We start from the raw sequence: 17,118 nt of genomic DNA on the forward strand, positions 1-17,118 counted from the left end.
GCCCACACTGCTTTTCGCATGTCACTAACATTACTAGTATTTTGCCTTTTAGCATACCCATAGTATCTCTGTAGACGTTCAATCACCTCATCAGTAAGCCTGCCTCTCCTTCCTATTGTCTTTCCAGCACTCAGCTTACTTGAACCCAAAGTTTGTTTGAGCCTTCGAAGCCATGCACCCATACGCTTTTGCACATGCCCAATGCATTCCAACTTTTCTACTACAAATTCATTTCCATATGGTTTCAGTTCCTCTATAGTCTTGAAACCTTTGGAGTCACCATCCCCAAGGTAGTATTTGTACCTAACGTTGTATTTGGGAACTGAACATTCAAAAATTTGTTTCACTCCATCCACTTCCATTGCTCCACTTGATCCACTAAAACTTGTCTCACAGGTTCTACTGTGCTCTCCTTTGATTTTATTTTTGCACCTACTATGTTTTGATAATATTGCAACATCTATCACTTTTGCACTATCACCACAAGTAGCAGTTACAACCCCATTCAGGGATTTATGACCCGTCTTTTGCCAGGAACCATCTAATGCCACTACCAAATCCCTAGAACCACTGTTCATTTCTACAGATTCCTCCACTGCTTCCTTTATGGTTTTCAATGGCACATCTTCAACAGAGGATCCTACCAGTTCACAGTAGTACCCAAATTTGCTTGGAGGCGATGGCAAGTTCATAATACCACAAAACAGTTTACCAGCAGCAGACCCTTTTCCAATGGATCGAAGATCATACACAAGTCGAACAGTCACATCAAACACTCTAGATCGTCCATTTTCACCAAAGAGACTGGCATGTGAATTGTAGAAAGTCACTTGATACTTTCAACATGCACAGATTATCTTCATCTCACAAGCTAAACCAAAGTGTTTTGTTACCTCTAGTCCCACTCCTACACTTGAACACATTTTGCACAGAACACTTTCTTTCAGCACAGAAGAATTAATCCAGTATTCATTACTTCGTTAATATCATCACTGTCACCAACATATTCACGAAATCTGTCACTTCCACCAGCCAGCTTCTTGCTAGAAGATGTCACAGGGCTATGGCCGGCCATGTGTTGCTTAGCAGAAGAACGGACTGTTTCAGTAATTGTAGTATCGCAACTTGGTATTAGTGTTAATTTTCTTTTCCCTACGTTCTTCCTTTTCTTATCTACACGGTTACTAAAACGTGGCATCGTACCAGAACAACGCTTTACACAAGAAGTATACTACCAACAACAGGCGCAACACTGAACTAATTCGAAACGGTAAACAGCAAAGAGACGATGTTCCGCGTTCTTAGCGCTTCATTTGTCACAGAAAACAATGTAGCCAACCCTTGCACACTCGCTGTATGCGTAACATAAGGCGCTGTATGTGTAACAGGCCGAGAAAATTCCAAGCAGTTCGCCAGGGAGTCACGAGAGGGTGTTAGATGCATTCAGCGACCGCCCATTTCCTCTGCAGGCGTGGGGAAAAATGGTAATAACTCCACTTCTAGGGCGAGTAGAACAATAATTCAAAGTTTACGTTAAAGAGGAATGTTCCAATTAATTTTCGGTAGCAAACAAAAATCGTAATTTTTTGGATTTGACCACCTCCGGCTCCCCTTAAAGCCTGATGTTCTCGAGCTACACGAACTCTCGGCTCACAATTTTCATTGGATTCTTGAGAATGCATAGTCCTCAGTCTTTTAGCCATTCTGGTGTGTTCAGAAAAACTCGACCATTTTCTAGACGCTTTTATTTGTAAACAAAACGAAATCAAAATATGATGAGTAGGCACCCAAATCACGAAGCAAACTTAATAAATTAGGTTTTCTAGCAAATAATATTTACAAAGTCTAGGGAAAGAAACAAAACAATTTCGTTAAGTTTTCAACACACAAAAAGAAATCAGTAAATCCATATATTCTAGTCAAGTAAATTTTCTGTTAGTGTGTATTCGTTAAGATAAGACTGTGGCATTTAATTCTGTCACTGGCGTAAATTTCCGCAAATATTCCTGTCGCTACGTTTAAAAAAAAAAATTAACAGCGCCATCTAGTGGTTCTTCGGTGCAATACTAAAGTAACAACGTCATCTATTAATTCTTTGATGACTATGCCGTGATTTGTAATCCTTAAGCATCTGAAATACTAAGCTCAGCAGATGAGGTTAGACAAAATTTTAAATTAAGGTATCTTTTTTTCCGTGTTGAGATTTTGATTAAATAAAGCCAATACATCGACCCAAGCCACGCTCACGTTAACCGTGAAAAACTCATAAAAATTCGTCTAGTGATTTTGGAGATTAGCTTGTTGAAACAGACAGACAGACACAACGGTTTTACAGTTTTATTATTAGTACAGCGATAGTAGTTTTACAAGCTGTATAAACAGATAGAGCTATGTCAACGTTGTGTTGTACTATAGTGATGTGATCAACAAACGGAAACGGACTTGGAATAAAAAACTTACATTGGTGTATGACCTGTGCTGTTGTGTTGCAGCTGATGAAAGCCTCCTACTCGTACTACACGTTGCTGAGGCAATTGGACAGCAACTGAGTCACACGGCCATAGGTCTCCAGTTGACCAAGTGGAGCAGGAAGAATGGCACAACCAAAATGCTAACAGAACACCCTTCACAAAGCACCCGGCGATATGCAGAATGTATGGTCCAACTTGTAGCTGACTCTGTGACGATCGTAAGCCAGTCTAACAACCTCAACCAGAGCCCACTGCAAGACAGGATGACAGGATGAAACACACGCTGCAGGAAGGGAAATAAACATGGCAGCAGAGTGTCTTGCGTTGGCCACTCTGACGTCTAAGAGCTGAATTTCTAAAATTAAAATGACATTATAACACTGAAAACTTTGACAAAACGTATTTCATCAACATCTATAGAATTCCAATTCATTAATGAAAACCGTCTCATCATTTCTTTAGCTAGTTGGTCAGTCATGAACATTCTGTAAATAAATTTGAAAAAAGCTGAATTTATATACTTAAACAGGTCACAGCTGACTTTCTTCCCTGTCCTTATGTAACTTAATGTGTGCTAAACCCTGAGTCACCATAATATCAAGAAGATGTTTAACTGTTACCTTATTCAATTGTGTTTTGAGATGGGATTCGTTTGTTTAGTGCTTTGAGCCTAGCCACTTTCCATTTTGCTCCACTAAAAACTATTAACATTAGATTTCATAAAAAAATAGTTCAGAGTTGTTCTATAACATTGTTTAAATAGACAGTATATTTTGTAGTTCGAATAAAGTTACACAAGAAAAATGTGTTCATTATTTCAGACCTACAGTCACATCAATTACTCTTATTCTGAACATAACATCATTATTACCGGTATAATTCTTCCACCATAAAACACTACTTTGTCATTTAAATCATCAATGTCATTTAATTAAGCCACAACTGGCATTCATTTAGTCTGCTTGCAGCTTTCATAGTATCACTTTTAGCATTGCTCAATAACATTTCTATAAACACTCAAATAATAGGTTTTATTCATAACGACTTGTAAAATGGTTAAAAGGACGTGATTTAGAGGACCAGCTTCAGTTCTTTATTGAATATTTCTGGCATAATTGGTGCCACTGAAAATGTCAGTGAAAACTTTGTGAAGTTCTTTTTGTTAACATATATATATTGAAATTCTGGAAGTTTTCCTTAATAGTAGCTTTATTCATCCATAGAGCTCTTTTTACAAGGAAATAGGACATGTAAAACTATTTAAAAGTACAGACCAATTTAAATTAAGCTAATTCGTATACACATACATTCACAGACTTCTAGTTAGAAACAATCATTAGATTTACTTCTGGCATACAATAATTTTTTTACAAATAACTTATTAAATAATGTAATGCCACACTGTTCACTCATATCTCTCTATCAGTCACTGCACACCCTATACACAAATTGTTTCATAACACTGCACTCACTACACACACACAAACACACACACACACACACACACACACACACACACACACACACACAAACACACACTGGTGATCTCTGGGCCATTTTCTGTACCACAGCTTCACATTTGCTATCCTGAAAAACTGAGTCAGCATCTGTCTATAATGAGTGAGACGTTGAGTTCAGAAGGAGGAAGAGGTGTTAGTATTGTGCAATGCATAGCTTGGGGGTAAGTTTTTCTAGAAAAGGAAAAAAAACGTAGCGTGAAGGTGTTATGTGGAATGTTGGATGTACTTTTATAACATTTCTTTTTTACCAAAGCCCTGCGCTGTTTTATCTAAGTAAACCTTCAGTGTATAAAATGTATTGCAAAACATTTACGTTTTAGCTGCCTTTTTAAATAAGTGTATTTTTGCAATTTCTTTTATCTCTTTCGGTAAATTTATTGTACAGTTTTATTCCTTGATAGAAAATGCTGTTTTGAGTTTTATGTTTATTTTTTCTTGGCAAAATGTAAGTAACTTCTTAACGAACGGTTATTTTTGAACAAACAGAACACATTAATGAATGCTGGATAATCTAGTACAAAACGTCTTGTGTGCTAAATCGAGAAAATACTGAGTTTCATAATTTCTATTTAACACAGGCATATACAAACATTTTAACATTTTAATGAATTTTACATTGTGAGAGCGATTCTATGAGCATGCTAATGTATCAGTCCGCCAATTCATCACTCAGCTTGTGAGAATTATGCTAATGTAAAATATTGTTTACAACTTCGCTCTTACTATCAAACTCTACATTGTAAGCTGGACTTTCACTCCTAGAATATAGCATTGGCAGTTTTTGTAAACCATTTTCATGCAAAGCTAAATGAATTAAATATTAACTGTGGTTTACAACTAGTGATAATTCAGATTCTTTGTTTATCTCGAATTTCTTATCTTATGCCATGAACGAGAGAGCAGTTACAGAAGACTATAAATTGTCGTTTGAAAATATAGGTCACTAGAACTATTTTGTCCGTTAAATGAGAATAAGAATAAGGCTGTATGAATCACCCAACCAGCACTGGCAATTCTACCGTATTCTCTATATGCAGAAAGTATGTTGACAACAACCCGTCATTTTTACAGCATTTAAATGACAAATAGAAACAACTTTCAAACCAATAGTGTGGTAATTGCTTCGGTAAAGAAACGTCTAGCATGAAATTGTTTCTGTTTCTGAGAAGTCTTCCAATAAGTAGGGGTTGCTTTAGTTTAATTAAGAACTATAATGTTTTATAACCAATGATGTAATCTAACAGCACTTAAGGACTACTTAAATGCATGATTAAATACACATACATACTAACTACACTGATGCCCAAATCCGAAAGTTGGGTCCTCATTCAAATAGAAGACTTCCCATTGAAATCAAGTTCCTTACGAACACGAGTGTACAGCTAGAACCGAACTGACCTCTTGGAGAGGGAGTGCAGCTACTTGTAGAAACATCTAATCTTCAAGTACACTGGTATATACACAAATGTAAGAAATTCCAGAATATACAAATATTACACGGAAGATATTCCAAAAACCTTCCAGAGATAGTAAATACTAAATCACAAATAATTTAATTTCGTTCATTATAATCGATGTTTTTAGAAAGCCTGCAACTGTGTCTTTCATTATCTAAATAACTTAAAATTGCGCCGGTTATTTATTTTTCACGCTTAGCACAAAAGGTTTTGAGAATTTATTTCATTTTCAAGTGTATTTGCTTAGGTAATAACTTCTCTTATGTTTGTATGTGTGTGACACTCTGTGCAATGAAGGAGGCAGAATACTGTATAACTTCAAAAAGACATCGAAAGTGCAAGGGAAGCATAAAATCACACATGCAAACATCACAAAAAAGATTGATGTAAACAAATGCACCTTCTGATCTTACTCCAACTGCAGTTCTACTTAAAATACCTCTCTTTACGAGGGATCCATTGTAGTATGGAAGTGATATAATTTTTGCAATGGAATACTTAGCTTTGAACCATCGATTGTGCTCCACCAATAACGTCCATTACGGAATGTATATTCCAGATTACCTTGAATTTCGGACGTGATGAAAACTTGGATGTTAAAGTAATATTTTCCAACACACTGGTGATATTTTTAACATCAGATATACCTTCCGAAAGTATTTAGGAAGATGTTCACATAGAAACCGTTTTCTACCAATATACCCGATAAAACAGCAACAATTACAGACTATGCGTCATTACACTGGCTAAACTGCAACTGACTTCAAATGCACCACTCAGTATATACCTTTATCCTAACAACGTGTGTTCTTTAGCCTGTTGTCAAAAACAATTACATTTACTGATTTATAATGAAATATTAATGATTTATAACAATTTGTTAGAATAGTTTTAAAGACAAAAAATGATGATTCATTTCGAATACATTTCTAAATATTTTTCTTTTGACTTTTGTTTGGAAATTTGGTTATGAAGTTACAGTAACAATACCTATCGTGAAATCATTAATTACATCTTGATTTCACATTGGATTTATCCCTAACATTAATTGAGGTACAGTACAAAATGCGAAAATGTAATTTCTTGTTACAATTCTACGTGATAACTTTGTAGTATCAAAATGACTGAAAAGCAATAGCATTTACATCAGAAAGTTCGAGAACCGATATCGGAAAAGTTAATTACAACTGAGGTAATTGGTCTTTCGTCATTGACACGGTACATGAAGTGCACAAGTCACGTTAAATTCATCATATAACTGATGTTCCAAAAATCTCTTTTTATGTAAGTCGAAATTTACGAATTTTGTTAATTAATTATTGGTTTAATTACAACATAGATATTGTATGGGAATGTAATAATGCAATCATGAGAATAAAATTATAAATGTTACTGAATTTTGCGGCGGTATGTTAATTTACAACACCCCGTTTCCTAACTAAGTACAGCTTTCTGTTAATTTCAGTCTAATGATCTGAAATAGTATTAATGTTGTTAATTCGGTATATAAGTGAACCACACAGTTTAATTTGCTGCTGGAAAATAGGAAAAACCATACTTTCTAACTTATGTCCACTGCATATTATGGAATGGGTAATTTACAATCTGATAAACTTTTTGTTGTTTCGAAACATTCGTTAACTACCATATAACTAGTCCCAATACAACCTAAAAATGAGAATAAATTATCGACATGTGTTGCGCTAAACACGAAAAAATAAGTAACTGCTGTCGATTTTCATTACTTGAATCACAGATAACTGGAAAGTTTTGGAAAATTGTGGTAAATTCTATGGGACCAAACCGCTGAGGTCATCGGTCATCGGTCATCGGTCCCTAACCTTACACACTACTTACTCTAATTTAAACTAACTTACGCTAAGGACAACACACACACCGATACCTGAGGGACGACTCATACCGCTGACGGAGGGAGCCGCGCAAACAGTGGCAATATGCCTGAGAGCGCGGCTACGCCGCCTGGCTTTCAGCTGGACACTCGCAGACCATCATCTAGTGACGCTAACCAGTACACGACACAGCATGCATCACAGCTTCAGCCATTGCTCTTTCACCTGGAGAAACACCGACCTACTATTCCAGAATATGTTATTGGAGCCATCTATGACATCTTGGATCCAGATCTTGTCAACTGTCGTCTGTATAGCGACGCTGGCTGACGTTCTGGTTGTGTTGTTACATCCTCTTCACTATAATGAGCAACAACGGTAGCTCTTCTTGCAGATACTTCTCAATTGGCGAGTGGGTCTCCAGTTTCTTCGAAATTACTACTGACGATTTACACCTTTAGAATATAGTGCAGCTTCGTAGAGAGGACATGGACGACGTCTCTGCGCTTTTATCTTCTTGATAATAGGTCAAAATCCTCAACTTCGTATCTCACGTCCAGCAAGTGACAAATGATACGATCCGTCGCAGAATGGTGCTTTAGCAATTTTTATGATAGTGCCATTTTCCACACAGACGTTAAAATCCATATGAAATCTCCTCGGCTATTTCTCACTGGCCGATGCTTCTATTAAAGAGTAGAGCCTCTCCACACCCGCACTAGCATGGTGACCATCACAAAAATCTCAACTGTCACCTCTGCATTGGTTTGTGATTCAAATCAGGGTTATCACAGGATGCGAGACTATGATGTCTGCAGGTCACGGTAAGATTACCTACTAACACTTGCCCATTGGGAGATAGTTCTAGACAAAAACGTACAAAGAAATGTTGCGTTAAGAGCAGAACAAAAAAGTGCCAACGCAACCTGTGCGACAGTGTGGAGGGTAAGTGCAAAAGCGAATTGCCTGCTATCGTCAAGACATCACACAAGAGTAGGGTATGTTATCAGGGAGCATCATGCAGCTCAATATCATGCTATTTCCATCAGTTCGTCGTAGAAAGGTCAGTCCAAGTCTGTGTGGTAGCACAGTGTGCTGCTTTAGTGATACCGTGGTGTGCTGTGTCAATGGGGACAGGCCTGGTCTGGCTGAAGCTCCTTCCCTCATGACATCCCAACAGCTGCGTTAAGGGTCTTTCCCTCTCTATCCATGGTTTTGCTGGTCTGCTGTTTCAGCTTTGCTTTTGACTGGACCATCCAGCAGTTTGGCTGCCAGTTCTTCTTAGACTGCATTTTATGTGCATGGCGGTTGGGCAATGTAGGTGGCTGTGCAGGCACTGTGGACGTCTGAGCATTCACTGTCAGTGGTACCCACAGTTCTGTCAGTGCTATGCCAGCATGCTGCACAATCTTCATGAGTGTTCGTCAGCCCATGATACACCTGACTGACCCCAAGGTGGGGTGACAGTAGCAGCAAGTGTCTTCTTTTTTGCGGTCACCTCTGTCGCTTCTTGTACCTCTGTAGCTACCAAGGGAGTGGACAACTCCATGGAGGAACATTCCCCCGCCTTCAACTCCAAGGAATGGCGATGGGGACAGGCTTTTGTTCTGTATTGGCATGTAAGTCGCATACAAGCTCCACATGCAATTGGCACAGCCGACGGCATGCCTCCTCCATCTCTGCAACCAGAGCGTTGCTAAGGGCAGCCCTCTCCATTTCCATGATAGCCTTGAAGGCTGCAGTTGCCTCTCCAGCTACACTGCACATTGCTACGTGCATGTCATTGGTCTTCCGCCCATATTCCCTGGATTGTGAAGCTTTTCCCGCCCTCCTGCTTGTGGCTGATCTCCCCCACTATTTGTCGGATATTCCACCTGTTCACGTGCAGGAGGTACTGCTGCTGATTCCTCGGCCTGGTGCACCTGCTTTGGCTTTGCCAGACGAATTCATCTTCTTTAACTGCGTGTCTTTTTTGGTAGGGGCTGCCAACAGCTGTTGGTCTTGCTGTGGCTTGCATGAACCAGGTAGCTTCGCAACTTAGCAACATGGGACCCACCACACTGGGTGCACATTGGCATTTCTTCTCTGCCTCTGCCACAAGAGCGACTGTTATGCTCACCAGGGAGTTTTGTGCAACTTGTGCCATTTAGACAGTGCTTCGTCACATGGCCTTCTCCCTGGCACATGAAGGACTGGTGCTTTCACAGGAAAGCAGAAGAGCTTCTGCACCTCAAGGATGCTACCAGAGTTGCCTGTTTGCGTGGCAGTGATAAACAGTGGTGGCCTCTTCTTATTTTTTCATTTACACAGTGCGCCACATCGCTGTATCCAGCTCGAAGCAGCCCTTCTTGCACTCTCACCTCATCACAGACGCAAGGCAGCTCTGTTCCAGAAGCTGGGGCGTCGTCAAAATACTTCAGAAGAGCCGACCACAGATGAGCTGGGATGTCGTGCAAACATACCTGCCGCTCCGGATCGTAGTTCTTCTTACACAATGTACTGTTTACTAAGTGGAAGTCTCCTTTGGTCAGGCCGGCCGTAGTGGCCGAGCGGTTCTAGCGCTACAGTCTGGACCCGCGCGATCGCTACGGTCGTAGGTTCGAATCCTGCCTCGGGCATGGATGTGTGTGATGTCCTTAGGTTAGTTAGGTTTAAGTAGTTCTAAGTTCTAGGGGACTGATGACTTCAGAAGTTAAGTCCCATAGTGCTCAGAGCCATTTGAACCATTTCTCCTTTGGTCAGTTCCCCCTTCTTCAAACATTCCATGGTTTTTAACTATACTGGATATTCCCTCTGACCAGCAGCGGTGTCATTTAAGGAAGACATAACTGAGGTTTCGTTCCCGCTGCTGCGTGTTGCCCAAGGATCTCTTGAAGTGCAGTTGGCGTCCTCGTATTTGAACCCCAAGCAAACCATGTGACCCCCATACTCCTTAAGCCTCAGTGCCCATCTCGTGAGTCGACCTGATGGATCCTTCATGCTGTTCGCTAGACATCCAGCATAGAGGATGGAGGTTCATCACAACAGTGAATGGTTTACCAAATAAATGTACTCAGAACAAGTTAATCTTCCAAACAACTGCAAGGCACTTTGTATTGGTTGACGAGTAGCTCGTTCTGGATTTGGTAAATACTCTAGAAGCATGAACTATCGCCTTTTCAGCACCCTTCTCAATTTGCAGTATAACTGTACTTATCCAGCAATCGTTAGTGCTGGTGTGACATTCTGTCTCAGCATTCTCGTCATACAATGCTAAGAATGGAGAAGAGGAGAGCGTCTCTTTATGGACAAGGAAAGGTTTTTCTGGAATCTCATTCCAGGAGATTTTGGCATATACCTGCAGTAGTTCTTGCGCAGAATGTGCGTTGGTACAGAAATAATATATGCATCACCAGTAATATGACCACATTCCATGAAGACTTCTCGTGTAACGAACAATCAACGAGACGGAAACCTGTAAGATTGCTCTTATTTTCTCTGCATAGGGTCGAACTCCGCCGGCATCAATTAGTTCCCCCAAATTTTCATTACTTGGGTGATGGAGGACACTTATTCGGATAGAGTTAGAAGCCTGTGGTCTGAACATACTTCAACACGGCAGTCAGTTGTCTGAAACGTTCTTCACATGTCTTCGAAAAACCGAAAATATCATCCAGATATACAAAGACACGACGTTCATTTAATTTGTCGAAACACATTGCTCATCATACGTTCGAAGGTGAATGGAGGGCTAGATAGTCCAAACATTGAACTCATATAGGTCGTCAAACGTTATGAAAGTAGTATTTTCCCAATCAGCTATCTCAGCTTCGATTTGCAAGTAGTCTGTCTGCGTCTCCACGCTGAGAAATACTTCGTCGCTTTAAGGCAGTCTAAGCTGTCATCAATGCCCGGCAATGGGTAGGCATCATTTTCCGTGATTTTCTTCAGTTGTGGGTAGGTAATGCATGAAACGCCGTCTGCCACACTTCCTTTTCACAAGGACCACAGAAGGGCACCAAGGACTCTGAACCTTCAGCGACATCGACTTGCAGCATCTACTTCTCTTCTACTCGAATTGTCCATCGTTTAGCCAGTGACGCCCTATTCAGGCACTGGCTAGGTGGAAGATGATCACTGTGTTACCATGGAATGCATGGTCTGTCTTTTCTCCAGTCCATATTTGAAGCTAACATTCACCAACATTGTTCCTCAGCCAGGCCAGATCCAATTGGCAGTTCAGTAGCAGCTTACTGAATGCATTGCCTGTAATGGTGGTGGAGCACAATTCTTCGTCAGCAGCATTATGCTGCCGTTCCTGGGCAGGTTCATCTGTCACTAAACACATACATTTAGTAATACGTTGTGCTGCTCGTGCCAGTAAGTGATCCAAAGGTCTCCTCGACCACCTACAACGCTTATGATCGTCGGTAGAGAACTAGTGGCAACTCTAGATTTAAATGGATGCTTATCTCAAGGTAACTTCCGGTGGTAAGATAACGAGGTATTAGGTAATACATGTGGCAATTGTGTAAGGAACATTCAAAGCCAGGGGGTACCTCCAATTCCTCCCTCCCCCACCCTCCCCAGTGAATCCTCGCACCTAGGCAACTGTGTGTGGTGCATTCAAGGTCGTCCTCCTCTGCTAATCTTGGACAGAAGGGTGGCTAAAATAGACTGAACCGCTTCTCCTCCTTTTATTACTATAATAGTTGCTTGAGCCTTAACAGTCGAGGTCTGTTCACCACAGTAAGAGGATCAGGTTTGTTATAAGTTATAATTAATTTCAGAATTATTAACAATAATTTTCATCCTTTTCTATCTAGAGCAGCTGCATGAGCCTAGTCATTTGTACTCTGCAATAAAAGGAATACGTTCTTTTATAAATAAAAATAACATTCATAAAGAAAGTTAAATTATGTGTTATTATTAACAATAATTTTCTTAACTTCTTGTTATTTAACGATCATTTTTCAAAGCCTTCTTACAATCTTTTTGTAAATTTGTGCTTTATTAACGGTAATTCTCAAAATTACTGTACAATAAATTATATTTTGTGCTTTAAAGATGAGTAAAACTAATAAAGAAGAAGATTCTGCATATTGTGTTTCGAATTTAATCATTGTTTTCTGGTGGTTTTTTGTATAATTCATTTTTCTTTTTGTGCAACAGTCACTCTTCAATATATAGTTTTCATTCTGTTATACTATATACGCAACACTGGGAAACAGGACTAACTGATACGTCTAGTAGCAGATGAACAACAGCACACAAAACACACACACAAAGATGTGTACATAGTACACAAATATATACGATTTAAACATACACAAAGCCTGCAGTAGCTCAACTCAGGCTTGCATACAGATACACACACTCATGACAAACGGTTCCATGGCAAACAGTTCATACTACGATTCCACATACACTTCTGCACACATCCACTATCTACAAACAAATACCCATTCACCCTCAGTCACTCAAGTGCATTGTGTGAAAACAGGAGGGTCCGTGATCTCTTCTTCAGGATCAACTGTTCATCATTGAGGTGACAGACTGACTTGCAATTGTGAGACAGAACGTGTCGCATGCTCTCGCAACCAAAGACCGCTTGGCATTCCATATGCAGAGGAAGAGGAGATTAATGTTTAACGTCCCGTCGACAAAGAGATCATTAGAGACGGAGAACAAGCTCGGATTAGGGAAGGAAATCAGCCATACCCTTTAGAAGGAACTATCCCGGCATTTGCCTGAAGCGATTTAGGGAAAACACGGAAAAACTAAATCGGGATGGCCGGATGCGGTTTTGAACCGTCGTCATCCCGAATGCGAATCCAGTGTGCTAACCACATGCTGAGGTCGAGACAGAGCGCTGCCAACACCATGAACCAGACATTCCTTGTAATCTTCGACCATGGGAGCCATTGAGGTCGTACGATGCACATTCTTAGCCTACCTTTTTGTGGCATATGTATCAGTATGGTATCCATACATTTTCGATCTGAGCACAATGACCTCCACAATCTGCGACACATTGAACTCGTCTTACATCAAGCTAACACTCCTCTTGTTTTGAGGTGTGTATGCAATAAGGATTATCGGATGCATATTCATAAGTATCGAATGCATTGGGATGGTACCCAATAACTTAATATGAATTACAGCCTTTCACCCAGCAGCTGGAACTGTCTGTATCCATATCAGTGAGTTTGGTGTCTCCATCTCGTAGTGAAATCGGTAAATCTGAAATATAAAAAGATCTAGCATACATATACCGGCATACACAGGCTTCGTGAATTGTAATAAAACCTTAGCCGTCTTCAGAGCCATGATTAGTGGCCTGCTTAAAATTTGACCTGGGGATATAATCTCTAGAACTATTACGCCCCTCTCAACCGTAAACTAATTGATTTCGCAGTGATCTTTTCCTTTTTCCTAGTTTTCCTCAAAAATTTAGTTAGTCATTAATTTTAAAATCCTTTTCGAAACCAGAAGTCGTAAGAGTCCTCTTTTCCTTGTTTACGTCTACATATTCCTTTATTCGGTCAAACTGTCTGAGTAGATGGCGCTGGTGACTCAGTAAGTTTCATACCCAAACTGAAATAATGCTGGAAGTTTTAGTAATGGATGACGTACCTCTGTGCCGGCCGCGGCGCTTCAGTCCGGAACCGCGTGACTGCTACGGTCGCAGGTTCGAATCCTTCCTCGGGCATGGATGTGTGTGCTGTCCTTTGGTTAGTTAGGTTTAAGTAGTTCTAAGTTCTAGGGGACTGATGACCTCAGATGTTAAGTCCCATAGTGCTCATAGCCATTTGAACCATTTTTGAACCTACCTCTGTTTATTCCCCAGTGTCATCATCAGCTGGGGAATGAAGCCGTTGTGCAGGACTAGGCACTCCCGACACAGTGACAAGTCACTGAGCGCGTTACGCAAATCAGTAGGATATGCCAGTTCTGTCATCACGACGTTCCAATGCCAGAATCTGCAACCACAGGTTGGAACTCATTAATTTGGCGATTTTCTACAAAACCCTCGGATCAGTGGAGATGGTTGCATGACGCACCCCTATAACTTGTTTACATTCAAGTATAGGATGTAACTCAAATCATGAAATGCCTTGTACTCCTCATGACTTATTCGTGGGTTAATAGCCTTCACGTACCTGTGCACATGCTGGGGCATACCGCGTTCAAAACAGAGCAACGTGTCCACAGTGGTCAACAGCTTGATACTGACAAATGTCTTTTGTAACATTCCGTCCTTCGAAAGCCTTGATGCGGTGTAACAGAAGGCAGGATCTGTAGTGTATGTGTCCATGCATGCACCCTGGAATGTCTCATAGATATGCCAGCAGCAGTGCGTCTGTGTTCATGCATAATCTAGAATGTTATCCTAAGTAATGGATATTGAACTATTGCCAAACATTCACAGCGTTCCCTTACTCTGCATCTGTTGTGTCCTGATTCTAAGTTTACTGGTAAATGCGGTTTTTCTGGGCAACATGGTTTCGTTTAGTCTCGTCTTCGAATCCCGGTATTCATAGGGACACACATCCTTCTCCATTGCAGGATGAAACTGGAGCGAGAGTTCAAGTACCATTAGATTATGTCCTAGGTATAGATGAGTAACAAATGCTCCAACTCCTCATTGTAACCAGAAGGCTCTTTCTGAGCTGCTGACTTAACTAGCCACAGCATTTTATCTGTCACTTCCAGACACTCTTCTTCCCATTTATCCATGACTCTCTACCACAATAGTAATGTAGGGGACGCACACTGCATTGCCCAATTACCGCTAGAAGACTCCTTGGCAGTCATACCTACTAATGGGTTTTGCTAAATTGCCATGAGCCCCTTAACCCAGCAGAACAACACATTCTTATCAAGTCTTTGACCATGGAGATGAGCAGCCTGGATAATTCAAACTACTTCATCTGTTTGCTTCAAGTATTGTAGATATTGAAGGGTACTGAGGAATAAAGTGCGTGTGGGGTATTTCACAGACCAAATACATCACTCCTGCTCCAGTGACATCAACATTGCTTGTAATACCTTAGACAGATTTAGAGGACATGCTCAGGAAAAACCACGAAGCACTCAAAAGAGTTTAACTGCTTAAATCCATCTATGAAAAAATCTAGGTATTTGCGGCGCTCTTTTAAAACGCCAAAAACAATGAATTAAAACCACATGCTCGAGTGCAATCTCTCCCATACTTCATCAAGTCTAAAATTATTGTGAGCCTCTTTGGTGACGAGGATGGTAGTCAGTTCCAACTCTATATTTGTCAAACACCAAGAGCCTCCATGCCGTGAAAATTAGAACCATAGAAGGAAAACCAGTGTCTTGGCAAAGTGTGATTTTATAACACCAGCAAACTTATTTGTGTGATGTAGCATGAGCCGTTGTCCAGTCTCACCACAGAGGGTGACTATGGAACCATACTGTAAACAACCTAAAACAGTAGTCTGGATAATTTCAATGTATGTAAGGCAAATTGACTTGTCTGATCGTATTACTAGGCACCCATATTCATTCATTCGTTAGTTTCATTTATTTATTCACGCAGGGATCATCTTACAATGATGCAAGATCTGTCACCAAAATACAAGCAAGATAAACATGTCAAAAATATATATACACATGAAATACACTACCAGAAAAAATACTATGTTGCCTGGAAAGACGATGTCGATTTTGATACGATGATGGCATATACCACTTGGCCGTAGTAGATGTACCGATAATGGTTTCATTGTTGTCCGCCAACAGATAACGTAACGGCATAGCTACGACAGCTGTGACTACTGTTTAATAGGGAATACTCACAGAAGGTTCAGTGTGGTGCAGACATATGAATCAAGCAGGCATCCATGCGAAGGAGACACATTCGTGCTTCCTACAGCTGACTGTGTGAGGGTTGAAAGGGTCAAAATGTGGCCTTTCAAATGGCCGGATGGTACGAGGGTAACTTAATTATTATCAGTAATTTAGTTACATTTTTGTTTATTTTGGAAGTGCTGTCGTTTTACGTTGATGACGCATTCTTTGTTTATTTTTTGTTATATGTTCGCAATTTTGAAGCTGATAGGTTAGTTTCGTTATCGCTACCGTGCTGTTAATCATGGCTGCTCCGCTGTCTATTTGCACCAAGGATGAGCATCGTTCAGTGATCCGCTTTTTGTGGTCGGAAGGCGTAGCAGGGGCCGAAATTCATCGAAGACTTTCGGTACAGTACGGGAACAGTGTTTTTCCACGGAGTGTCTACGAATGGATTGAAAAATTCCGAAATGGTCGCACAAGTGTTACGCACCATGAAGGAGCAGGACGACCGTTTACCGCCATAAATGAAGAAACCATTGAACGTTCACGTGAAATGAATCTCTTAGAAGACGATTAACTATTGACGAAGTGGCACATCGTCTGCAAATTAGTCACGGTTCTGCTTACAGAATCATCCACAACAGCCTTGGGTTTCATAAAGTTTGTGCAAGATGGGTCCCAAAACAACTCACACAGTTGCACAAACAAACGCGCTTCGACATCTGCAAAAAACATTTGGATCGCTGTGGTAAAGAAGGGGACAACTTCTTAGACAGGATCATTACTGGTGACAAAACATGGATCCATCATTACGAGCTGGAGAGTAAACGCCAGAGTATGGAATGGGAACATCCAAATTCGCCGTGCAAGAAGAACTTCAAGACCCAACCATCCGCAGGAAAACCGATGCTCGCGGTTTTATGGGACGCACAAGGTCCAGTACTGGAACATTATGGGGAAAGAGGCACAACAACAAACAGTGTACGTTACAGTGAGATGCTTACTGCCAGGCTACAGC

General features: G+C 40.6%; 1 protein-coding gene across 1 annotated transcript in view; it reads left to right on the top strand.

Annotated features, from left to right (window-relative positions):
* LOC126455872 (odorant receptor Or2-like) overlaps positions 1 to 2,549 on the top strand; it is a 53,890-nt gene extending 51,341 nt beyond the window's left edge. Inside the window, exon 5 of the mRNA XM_050091631.1 lies at positions 2,493 to 2,549. Coding sequence (XP_049947588.1) covers positions 2,493 to 2,549 — 57 coding nt within the window. The remainder of the gene's footprint in view (positions 1 to 2,492) is intronic.
* The last annotated feature ends 14,569 nt before the right edge of the window (positions 2,550 to 17,118 follow it).

The sequence above is a fragment of the Schistocerca serialis genome, chromosome 2 (assembly GCF_023864345.2).
Source record: "Schistocerca serialis cubense isolate TAMUIC-IGC-003099 chromosome 2, iqSchSeri2.2, whole genome shotgun sequence".
Lineage (NCBI taxonomy): Eukaryota > Metazoa > Arthropoda > Insecta > Orthoptera > Acrididae > Schistocerca > Schistocerca serialis.